Source organism: Peromyscus leucopus, chromosome 19 (genome assembly GCF_004664715.2).
Source record: "Peromyscus leucopus breed LL Stock chromosome 19, UCI_PerLeu_2.1, whole genome shotgun sequence".
Taxonomy (NCBI): domain Eukaryota; kingdom Metazoa; phylum Chordata; class Mammalia; order Rodentia; family Cricetidae; genus Peromyscus; species Peromyscus leucopus.
In genome coordinates, this window is record NC_051079.1 from 26,583,121 (window position 1) to 26,595,474 (window position 12,354).

The 12,354-nt window shown below is 42.6% G+C and overlaps 2 protein-coding genes across 2 annotated transcripts; both read left to right on the forward strand.

Moving 5' to 3' along the window:
* Nucleotides 1-548: 548 nt before the first annotated feature.
* Nucleotides 549-3,896, forward strand: Pcdhb2 (protocadherin beta 2). The gene is given in 2 exon segments (XM_028860820.2): nt 549-3,259; nt 3,261-3,896. Coding segments are annotated over 2 exon segments (2,403 nt in total). The 5' UTR covers nt 549-1,193; the 3' UTR covers nt 3,598-3,896.
* Nucleotides 3,897-5,177: 1,281 nt separating this feature from the next.
* Nucleotides 5,178-9,351, forward strand: LOC114686176 (protocadherin beta-3-like). The gene has a single exon (XM_028860823.2). It carries the CDS (start codon nt 6,345-6,347, stop codon nt 8,736-8,738), a length of 2,394 nt encoding a protein of 797 aa, XP_028716656.2. The 5' UTR covers nt 5,178-6,344; the 3' UTR covers nt 8,739-9,351.
* Nucleotides 9,352-12,354: the final 3,003 nt, after the last annotated feature.

The following is a 12,354-nucleotide window of genomic DNA, read 5'->3' on the forward strand; positions in this document are numbered from 1 at the left end:
AGCTGTGCATACACACTTGGGTGTGGATTGTCCACTGGAGCGTGGTCTGGAGCCACACCTTAAAGAAAACTAACTTTCTCTTCCCCAGAAGCCGTCAGCTGTCCATAGCTCCCCAGGGGTAGGATCTCATGATCCCCTTTCCAATCCATGCTGGAAGGTAACCAGAGTAAGCAATATGCCGTTTTGTGGCTTGATGATTCATTTCTTTTTACTGAGCACTAGAAAAGGATAACTCTTTAAACCCAGCAATAAGTTCCAACTTATATACTTTGGATTCTGATTTAATAAACCAGCTCTGAAAGACTTTGAAAAAGATAAATAAGCAGTTTTAAATGTTTACTATGCATTTGATATTATGAACCTACTAACTCTGACAGATGAAATAACTAAATTGCAGTTATATCAAAATGTTCTTAACCGTTAAAAAGGAAAAATAAAAACACAGATGCTGACAAGAAATGAATTGACCATGGAGATTTTTATGAGACCTGGTCATATCACACGTCAGGGAAATGTGGGTCTGAAGCAATGCAAAGAGGAAGTGTACGTGAGGACAGTTCTATGCCCACTAGGACATTCTCATTAAATCCTGTGTGTTTCTTGGTCTTCTATTCAGTCTTTCAGTTGAAGGTGACGTGAGAGCAGTAACCCAACTCTCAAATGTGGACATGCCCAAGTTGTGAATAAAAACTGGGAACTCCTAGTTAAAAAGATTTCTCTATGGCACCCAGTCAACCTTTCAGTCCTGAAGTTGATTTTCACCCCAGTCCTCTTGAAACTGCAAAAAAACCCTGAATTTTTCGCATGCCTTACATATCGTTATAGAAGCAATGAAAGCCTTCGAAACACAGAGAAGATATTGGTATATTGTGAGACATAAAAGAATCATGCTATTTAGAGAGCCATCAATTTGACAGTGAATTGTCTTAAAGCTTTGGAGAAAACAAATGCTTAAAAAGAACGCAGGGTGGCGCTGCAGCCTCATAAGTAGAAGAAACCGGGACCAGCCAACTATCCAGTAACCAGACGCTGAAGGGAGGAGGTAGGAGGGGAGCCTTCTAAGGCAGCCTTTCCGGAAAGTCTTGGGACTGGGGATTGTGGATTTATCCCATTGTCTGCAAGATATTTGCAGAGCAAGTCAGTGACGACGTGAATCCACGGCTGGAGCGAGTTTGTTGGGAGACCAGAAGGCGATGGAGGCTGCAGAGGAAATGGAGCGAGTCCTAAAAAAAAGGCAAGTCCTGCTGTTCTTTGTTTTGCTGGGCATAGCTCAGGCTGGGTCCACTCTTAGGCGCTACTCAGTGGAGGAGGAAGCGGAGAATGGCTTTTTTGTGGCCAATTTGTTAAAGGACCTGGGGCTAGAGGTAGATGAACTTGCTGCGCGGGGACCACGAGTTATTTCCAAAGGGAAAAAATTGAACTTAGAATTCAATAGGCAAACCGGGGATTTGTTATTAAGGGAGAAACTGGACCGGGAGGAGCTGTGCGGCGCCGCCGAACCCTGTGTGGTACCTTTCCAGGTGTTACTGGGAAATCCTTTGCAGATTTTTCAGGCAGAGCTGCAGATTAGAGACATAAATGATCATTCTCCCGTTTTTCTGGACAAGGAAATAATTTTGAAAATTTCAGAAATGACTGCTTCCGGAACCACTTTCCTAATAGAACCGGCTCAAGACTTAGATGTAGGAAGCAACAGTCTCCAAACTTACACAATCAGCCCCAATTTCTATTTTCACCTTAAATTGCAAGACAGTCCGGATGGCACGGTATTACCACAGCTGGTTCTGGACAGAGTGCTGGATCGGGAGGAACAATCTGAAATCAGATTAACACTCACAGCGATAGATGGTGGGAGTCCACCCAGGTCTGGCACCGCCCTGGTCCTTATTGAAGTCTTGGACATCAATGACAATATCCCCACATTTTCAAAGTTTCGCTATGAGGTCCAAGTCCCAGAGAACAGTCCTGTTGGATCCCAGGTTGCTACAGTCTCTGCTAGGGATTTAGACATTGGGGACTACGGAAAAATAGCTTACGCTTTTTCCCAAGCAACTGAAGACATTCGGAAAACATTTCGAATGAATGCAACATCCGGAGAAATCCTTTTAGCAAAGCTACTGGATTTTGAATCCATCCAGACATATACAGTATATGTTCAGGCTACAGATGGTGGGGGACTTTCTGGAAGCAGTGTGGTGTTTGTTCAAGTGATGGATTTGAATGATAACCCACCGGAACTGACTATGTCCACACTTACCAATCACATCCCAGAAAACTCCCCGGAAACCATAATTGCTGTGTTCAGTGTTGCAGATCCTGACTCTGGAGACAACGGAAAAATGGTGTGCTCCATCCCAGAGGATCTTCCTTTTATTCTAAAACCCTCAGTTGAGAACTTCTACACTCTTATGACAAACACAGCCCTGGACCGGGAGACCAGATCACAGTACAACATCACCATTGCCATCACTGATCTAGGCACACCCAGGCTCACAACACAGCACACCATCACAGTGCAGGTGTCCGATGTCAATGACAACGCCCCTGCCTTCACACAAACCTCCTACACCCTGTTTGTCCAGGAGAACAACAGCCCTGCCCTGCACATAGGCACCATCAGTGCCACAGACTCAGACTCAGGCTCCAATGCCCACATCACCTACTCTCTGTTGCCCACCTATGACCTGCAGCTGGCTCTCTCCTCTCTCATCTCCATCAACGCAGACAATGGGCAATTGTTCGCGCTCAGGGCGCTGGACTACGAGGCTCTACAGACCTTCGAGTTCCACGTGGGCGCCACAGACCAAGGCTCTCCTGCGCTCAGCAGCCAGGCGCTGGTGCGTGTGCTGGTGCTGGACGCCAATGACAATGATCCCTTCGTGCTCTACCCGCTGCAGAACGCCTCTGTGCCCTGCACAGAGCTGCTGCCCAGGGCGGCAGAGCCTGGATACCTGGTCACCAAGGTGGTGGCAGTGGATCACGACTCTGCCCAGAATGCCTGGCTGTCGTTCCAGCTGCTCAAGGCCACGGAACCCGGGCTGTTCAGCGTGTGGGCTCACAATGGCGAGGTGCGCACCTCCAGGCTGCTGAGTGAGCGCGATGCTCCCAAGCACAGGCTGCTGCTGCTGGTCAAGGACAATGGAGATCCTCCAAGGTCTGCCAGTGTCACTCTGCATGTGCTGCTGGTGGATGGCTTCTCTCAGCCCTACCTGCCTCTGCCAGAAGTGGCGCGCGACCCAGCCCAGGACAATGAGGACTTTGCTCACTCTGTACCTGGTCATTGCCTTGGCTTCTGTGTCTTCGATCTTCTTCTTGTCTGTGCTGCTGTTTGTGGGGGTGAAGCTGTGCAGGAGGGCCAGGGCGACCTCTCTGGGTGGCTGCTCTGTGCCTGAGGGACACTTTCCTGGTCACCTGGTGGATGTCAGCGGCACTGGGACCCTGTCCCAGAGCTACCAATATGAGGTGTGTCTGACTGGAGACTCTGGAACCACAGATTTCAAGTTTCTGAAGCCTGTTATTCCCAACTTCCTCCTTCAGAGTTCAGAGAGAGAGAATGATACAAACGCCAGTTACAGGAATAGTTTTGAATTCAGTTAAATACTGATGAGGAAATACGGAGTCGAGTCTCAGCTAAAACGTTAAAGGCTTGATTTTACTGCTTTGCCAACTGGAGTCTCTTTTCCTTTGAAAATAACTATCTTACTCCAATCCTTTGCACGTCACTGGTATTTCTAGATAAGTAAGGTCTGTGGAATAAGGAATCTGAATTTTGCTTGTATTCCAATTGTGATTAGTCTTGTAGTTTTGTTTGACTTAATATGAGAGTAAAATTTGTGTTTTCAGAAATCCTTTTATTTTTAGACAGGACCTCACTATGTAGCTCCGGCTGTCCTGGAACTCACTATGTAGACTGTGGGGTCTCCAACTCACAGAGATCCACCTGTCTCTGCCTCTTGGATTAAAGGTGCATGGATGGCACTGTGCCCTGCAGAAATCTTTGAAGTTTGAGTTAGAGCATCATTACCCAAATTTAACTTCTCCAGTTCTGGGTTATTCTTAAGTGCTGTCTAAAATGGTCTTCTCTCATTATTTGAGTGGTAACAATTTGCAGCCCAGACTATTTATTTTCATTTATTCTCTTGTTAATATAACATTTATCTTGTGATCTGACTTGAAACTCTTTACACCAGTGTGAATAATATAATATTCTTTCCATGTTTATCTACACACATATTTTAAAATATCAGCATGCAAAACTTAAGATTCTTTAAAGATTGTGGGAACCCTAATTGTTGGATTTCACAAAATATTCAAATTGTAAATGCAAAACAAACTCGATCAAAATTGTATTTCTATGATTTTAAAATTTTTAAAAATCTGAAATATCTATGATTTTTAAATTTCCATCTGTTCTAAAGGATATAACTAAAGGATCCATCTGTTCTAAAGGATATAGCTAAAGGATGATTTTCAAGGGCATGATAATTTTTTATGTTTTATGTCAAATAGTCTTTCAAAACTCTTGTGCTGAACTCAATATTTTTAAATTTTTTCTTTTTGAGAAAAGATCTCATTGTGGTCTTGAACTTGTGACAGGTCCTCCCCCATCCAGAGTGTTGGGATTACAAGCATTGCATTAACATTTCCAGTTAATTAAACTACTCAGGACTTTATTATAATTGAACTGTATACAACAGAGTATGCTTTTATCTTTTCCCAACTTAGAAAATTTGTATGTAGCTTGGTGTTCCATTCTAAAAAATTCCATGGTATTAAAGATTCAATTGGACATAAGTCTGTGAGCAGTATATGTGGATCCATTATAATTTTTATTAATTTTCTGGATGGACTTATTCTATTTCCTCCTCTTTAATACCATAGACTTTTCAATGCCTTTGTAAAATAAAGTTTGTGATGGGCCAATGAGATGGTCGACAGACCTGACAACCTGAGTTCATCCCCTGACCCACATGATGGGAGTAGAAAACCAAACTCCTCTGACTTAAACACACACACACACACACACACACACACACACACACACACACACACAAATAATTGTTTAAACACTTAAGTTTTTGAGTTATGTTTATGGGTAGCTCTCTTTTATTTTATAATTAGCACAGTTACTTTTTAGATTCTTAATTTTTTTGACTGATTGAAAGAAGAAATGTTTTAGTTGTGACATACTGATAATTAAATATGGTAAGATACTTAATGAACAAAACTTTTGCCAGAACTAAATATTATGACATACAGTATAATAAGCTGATTTTGCTATAGTTCTTTGAATGTTGTGCAGTTATCACTCTATTATTTTTTTCAATATATCTTTCCTTTTTCCTCTCTTAATGCTTAGTTCAAGTCTCCTATCCACTGCCTTAATGAATACAGAATTCTCATATTTAGTTTTATAATTTAAATATGCTTCGATGTTTCCCAAGTCACTCACGAAACTTTCTTCACTTCTTGCAGTCGGATTTGTGACACAAAGTGCTATCAATATTTTAATCCCTAATGTTAATCCCTAATTTCTCAACCTAATATTAATTTTTACATAATTTTATGTGTATTTGAATGAGGTGTGCTATTAAATGTATGGAATTTGAATATCTTATTTGAGATGAGCAGTGCCAGGAAAGGACAGTCTTGGTATCAAAGTCTCTAGTTAACCACCTTATCACATGTGGGACCTTGGTTAAGTGACCACCATGACATCAACTGTTTCAATTATCATCAACTATCTTGCAGTCAGTATCAAGTACAGTAACATGACATTATAGAAATATAATTGCTATTAGTTTCAGTGCCACTAGTATTAGGAATAAACTCAATAATGAGCAAGTGCGTATCACTCCTGATACTCATATAGAGAGCAGATTGCTTCATGTGTGCACTTGTAATGTAAATCATGTAAATGAGGACTCTTATTAGAGATAGCTAACTCCGTTTAGTGTATTATACTTGCTTAGTTTTTGTTTAACTTATGTGGCACAAGAAACTCCCTCAGTAGGGTCATGTAGGTTTCATAAGGGGGAAAAAAACGACATAGATCAAAACCAGTAACAAAACCTTTTCTAAGAATTTAAAACTGAAAACGAACGCATGGTGGCGCTGTTGACTAAAAATGCGAATTAAGACACTTATACTCCGTACTCAGATTGACAGAGGGATCCGGTGAGATAAGACAAGCGCTTGTGAACCTGGGCAGATTTTTAAGCAGGAAAGTCTGAATCTCTGGAAAATATTACTTGTTAGACTATCGCCAAAAGACTGCGCTTTTCACAGAGAAATACAAGGCTCCTTTTGGTGACAAGTCCCTGGAAAAACACCGCAGAAATACAATGGAGGCCAGAGAAGAGTGCTGCCTTAAACAAAGGCAAGTCTTGCTTCTCTTTGTTTTTCTGGGTGGGTCTCTGGCTGGGTCTGGATCTAGGCGCTATTCTGTGGCCGAGGAAAAAGAGAAGGGCTTCTTAATAGCCAATCTAGCGAAGGATCTGGGGCTCAGGGTAGAAGAACTGGCTGAAAGGAGAGCTCAGGCTATCTCCAAAGGGAACATGCAGTATTTTCAGCTCAGCCACCAGACGGGAGATTTGCTCCTGGTTGAGAAATTGGACCGGGAGGAGCTGTGCGGTTCCACAGAACCTTGTGTGCTGCACTTTCAGATATTGTTGCATAATCCTTTGCAGTTTATTACAAATGAGCTCGAGGTCATAGATATAAATGATAATGCTCCGGAGTTCTTTGAAAATGCAATGCAGCTTAAAGTCCTGGAAAGCTCCCCACCTGGGACAGTAATTCCTTTGGGAAATGCTGTGGACCTGGACGTGGGAAGAAACGGACTCCAGAACTACACGGTCTCTCCCCAGTCCCATTTCCACGTTCGCACCCGCCGTCGTAGGGATGGAAGAAAGTATCCAGAACTAGTGCTAGACAGAGCTCTGGATCGGGAGGAGCAGCCAGAGCTCAGTTTAACTCTCACAGCCCTGGATGGAGGATCCCCACCTCGGTCTGGCACTGCCCAGGTCCACATACTGGTCTTAGACATAAACGATAACGCCCCAGAATTTACACAGTCACTCTATGAGGTTCAAGTTCTAGAGAAAAGCCCTGTTGGCTCTGTCATTATCACGGTCTCAGCTTCTGACTTAGATGCGGGGAATTTTGGTGCAATATCCTATGTGTTTTTCCATGCTTCTGAAGAAATTCTCAAAACTTTTCAACTAAATCCCACTACTGGTGATATACAGTTAGTTAAGGCTTTGGATTATGAAACAATTAATACTTACGAAGTTGACATAGAGGCCAAAGATGGTGGCGGCCTTTCGGGAAAATGCACAGTCATAGTCCAGGTAGTTGATGTGAATGATAACCCACCAGAACTGACTTTGTCATCAGTTAACAGTCCTATCCCTGAGAATTCCGAAGAGACTGTGGTGGCTGTTTTCAGTGTTGCTGATTTAGACTCTGGAGATAATGGTAAAGCGACCTGTTCCATCCAGAATGATCTCCCATTCATCCTGAAACCATCTGTAGAGAACTTCTACACTATAGTGTCTGAGGGAGCTCTGGACAGAGAGAGCAGAGCTGAATACAACATCACCATCACAGTCACCGACATGGGCACACCCAGGCTCACAACACAGCACACCATCACAGTGCAGGTCTCTGACGTCAATGACAACGCTCCCGCCTTCACACAAACCTCCTACACCCTGTTTGTCCAGGAGAACAACAGCCCCGCCCTGCACATAGGCACCATCAGCGCCACGGACTCAGACTCAGGCTCCAATGCACACATCACCTACTCGCTGCTGCCCACTCACGACCCGCAGCTGGCTCTCTCCTCTCTCATCTCCATCAATGCAGAAAACGGGCAGCTGTTCGCGCTCAGGGCGCTGGACTATGAGGCCCTGCAGGCCTTCGAGTTCCACGTGGGCGCCACAGACCAAGGCTCTCCTGCGCTCAGCAGCCAGGCGCTGGTGCGAGTGCTGGTGCTGGACGCCAACGACAATGCGCCCTTCGTGCTCTACCCGCTGCAGAACGCCTCTGCACCCTACACAGAGCTGCTGCCCAGGGCGGCAGAGCCTGGATACCTGGTCACCAAGGTGGTGGCAGTGGACCAAGACTCTGGACAGAACGCCTGGCTGTCATTCCAGCTGCTCAAGGCCACGGAGCCCGGGCTGTTCAGTGTGTGGGCACACAATGGCGAGGTGCGCACTGCCAGGCTGCTGAGTGAGCGCGATGCTCCCAAGCACAGGCTGCTGCTGCTGGTCAAGGACAATGGAGATCCTCCAAGGTCAGCCAGTGTCACTCTGCATGTGCTGCTGGTGGATGGCTTCTCTCAGCCTTACCTGCCTCTGCCAGAGGTGGCGCGCGACCCCGCCCAGGATGAGGACTTGCTCACTCTGTACCTGGTCATTGCCTTGGCTTCTGTGTCTTCTCTCTTCCTGTTGTCTGTGCTGCTGTTTGTGGGGGTGAGGCTGTACAGGAGGGCCAGGGCGGCCTCTCTGGGTGGCTGCTCTGTGCCTGAGGGACACTTTCCTGGTCACCTGGTGGATGTCAGCGGCACTGGGACTCTGTCCCAGAGCTACCAGTATGAAGTGTGTCTGACAGGAGACTCTGGGACAGGTGAGTTCAAATTCCTGAATCCGGTGATACCAAACTTGTTTATGGAAGGATCTGAGAGGGAAGTTAAGGGAAGTCCCCACCGCAGGAGTAGTTTTATAGTCAGCTAAATATTACAAATGGTTCACCATCTCTCAGTTTCGGTCAACTTCTTACTGCAATTAGTCTCTTAAGAAGTACTACCTAATATTTTTAACCAGTAATCCAACCTATGGCATCCCAAATAGCTCTAAAATTGTTAATACTAATTTTACTTAGGATTTTGTAGTTGTGCCAATTATATATGCATTTTCTCCATATTTGGGCATCACTTGGTGATTATAGTACTAACAGTTAATGAAACTAATGTCTTCATGACATGCTGTAACTTTTCAATGCACTTAAGAAAAATTAAAGTTGTGTGTGTATTTGTGGCACATATCTTTACCATATAACTTTATGGACTTTTAGGTTACATTGCTTAGAATTCTTTCTGAGTCCTTGGCCTTTTTGGGTTAAGCAATCTGCATAGCTATAAAATCTAGCACACATCTTTCTCCGAAATTATATATAAAACATCAGTGCATGGAAGTTGTGCCATATCCTGCTGTGAGCACCGTGTATCCTAGATATTGTTACGTGCATTTTTTATTATTGCAGTGTGTAGATAATTGTAGTATGCTGTAAACACTACACTTAAACTTCTCAAATAATTATTATACAATAAAAGTTAAGGAGAAAATATTATATGCTTACTCCTTTTGTGTGTGTGTGAAGCCAATCTGTTAATCACTGGTTTGATGTCATCTTTTAAAAAAGGATTCTCAGAATCTGAATTATGAATCAACTTTCAGTTAATTAAGGGCTCTTGAGGGCATTGACTTTCTGTGTCTCCTTCCTTCCTTTACCACATGGACAGAGGTCCCAGTATAATGAACAGACTGTAATTTCTAGTTTTCCCTACCTTTAAAAAGAGGAAATTTCTTGTGAATTTTGGCCCTTATGTTTAATGCTGATCTCAGACATTTGATTTTATAATACTTGATAGCAATGGGAAGTTTTTTAAATACTTAAAGCATTCTTTTTTTGGGTGCTTCATTTGACTTTTGTTGCCTAATGTAGTCTTCAGCTATTATAAATTAGCTTAGTTTTTAGATTAAGGAAAGTTTTGTTTGTATGAAATATATATTATTTTGAGCATAATATGCTGAAATAATATTTCATTTGTCTGAATCATAACTGTTTGCTGTAATATTCAGTAAAACTAGTGAAGTATGGTGTGATTTATGAGTAGACTTATACTGTTCTAACTATGAAATATCATTGAACTTTATCAGAAAAAAATGAACCATTTAAAAACTTTCCTTATAAGCTAATATTTATTTTAAGACCCAGTATATTATACCCCTGCATTTATTTTAAAATCCAGTGTATTATTCTCTTGGAGTTTTAGGACCTGTACACTCCCAGAATTATTCTTAACCTTTAACAAAAAAGGAAGTTAATAAGAACTTGACATATTCTTGAAGCATAGTTTTTAGTCTTTATCCAACTTTAAAAGTGAATCAAGAAAGAGACAAAACTCAGAACAGAGTCAAGCACAAATATATGACATAGGACTTTCCCATTGTTATCAGATACATAAATGAAATATCCTTGGGATGACCATTAATGAACCTAAATGAAGGTTTACATTATACTTTAACATCATGACAATTCAAGCCCACTTTAACTTAGCCACCCAAGTCCATTTTGTATAATCATATAAGCACCAAGGAACACCCCACTCTGATCCCGCTGTGTATTCAAAAAGTATGGAACATTCTAGACCCGCTAGGGGCCACCACCAGCTTATAAAATGGACCCGCAATTTGAATTTCAGTTACTGCATTGTAATAGTAACCATGAGCCGAACAACTTATGCAAAATGCATACCTTAGGAACAAGGTCATTTTGTCGTTGCCGGGAAAAGTGGAGAATAGAATTCAGGTATCTTTTTTTTTTTTAATTAAGAAAAAATTTTCATTCATTTTACACACCAATCAAAGATCCCCCTCTTCACTCCTCCCACACACACCCCAGCCTACCCTCCCAACCCACTCCCCACTCCCTCCCACAAAAAGACAAGGCCTCCCATGTGGAGGCACATTTAGTAGAGGCAAGCCCTTCCTCCTGCCTCAAGGCTGCACAAGGTGTCCCGTCATAGGTAGTGGGCGCCACAAAGCCCACTCATGCACCAGAGATGGATTCTGATCCTACTGCCAGGGGGCCTCCCAAGCAGATCAAGCTACACAATTGTCTCGCCATGCAAAGGGCCTAGTCCAGTCCCATGTAGGCTCCACAGTCATTGATCCAACTTTCATGAGTTCCCTCTAGTTCGGTTTGGTCATCCCTGCATGTTTCATCATCATGATCCTGATATACTTGCTCATAGAATCCCTCTTCTCTCTCTTTGACTGGACTCCTGAAGCTCTGTCTAGTGATTGGCTGTGGATCTCTGCATCTGCTTCCATCAGTCATTGGAGAAAAGTTCTGTGGTAACAGTTAGGGTATTCACCAATCTGATCTCTGGGGCAAGCCATTTCAGTTCAGGCACCTTCTCCACCATTGCTAGCAGCACAGACTGGGGTCATCCTTGGGGATTCCTGACAACTTTCCTAGCACTGGGTTTTTCCTCTATCCTCATGATGTCTCTCTCTATCATGGTATCTCTTTCATTGCATCCCCCTTCCCTTCGTGTTCCAGTTCAACCATCCCATTCTCTTATGTTCTCATCCCCTATCCCCTATGCTCCAATTGTCCACCCCTCATCCCTACTTACTCATGGAGATCTCCTCTATTTCCCCTTCCCAGGACAGTCCATGTTCTTCTCTGTTAGTTAGCTTCTCTGGAGTTGTGGGTTGTTGCCTGATTACACATTGCTTTACATCTAGTATCCACTTATGAGTGGGTACATACCATGTTTGTCCTTCTGAGTCTGGGTTAACTCACTCAGGATGTTATTTTCTAGTTCCATCCATTTGCCTGCAAATTTCATGATGTCATTGTTTTTCTTTGCTGAGTATTACTCCATTGTGTATATGTACCACATTTTCATAATCCGTTCTTTGGTTGAGGGGCATCTAGGTTGTTTCCAGGTTCTGGAAGTCAGGTATCTTGATAATGGCACATATGTTAATATGTCTTTCTTCCTCAGATGCTTCTATTACATGTGCATCTCTTGCAATTCAGTGCTGCTGTTTTTAAGGCATGGAATAAGTTTAACATGTGCTGTTTCAGGGCAGAAATTCTACCGAAGGTGATGAAGCTCATATGACCTTAAGATTTGCTCTTTGCACAATCAAAAGTACATATTATAATTAATTAATTAATATAATTAACATTATTAATATAGTATATTGCATTATTAGTGTCAGACTAAAATGTGTGCTTATATCTGTAGAATTAACCTTCTATGTTAAACTGATTATCTGACATCACAGAGCAATTATACTTACAGACTAAAAGTTAGAAATTATACTTTTAAAATAAAAAGACAGTGATATTATAAGAATTGGGTGGGCTAAGATTTCTGAGAAGAAAGGTCCTTAGACAGCTGAACTGACAGTTTGTTTTGCCTCAGAGAAATTTGCTAAGTCTGAAAACATGCAACAAGTTCTTGGTGGGGACAAAGTAAATCGGTAATCTTTGACAGGCTGGAGGATTCAAGCTTTGATTTAGTTTCACCATTCATAGCACTTAAACTCA

Coding starts and splice junctions, on each gene's coding strand:
- LOC114686176 (XM_028860823.2), top strand. CDS start 6,345: ATGGAGGCCAGAGAAGAGTGCTGCCTTAAACAAAGGCAAGTCTTGCTT.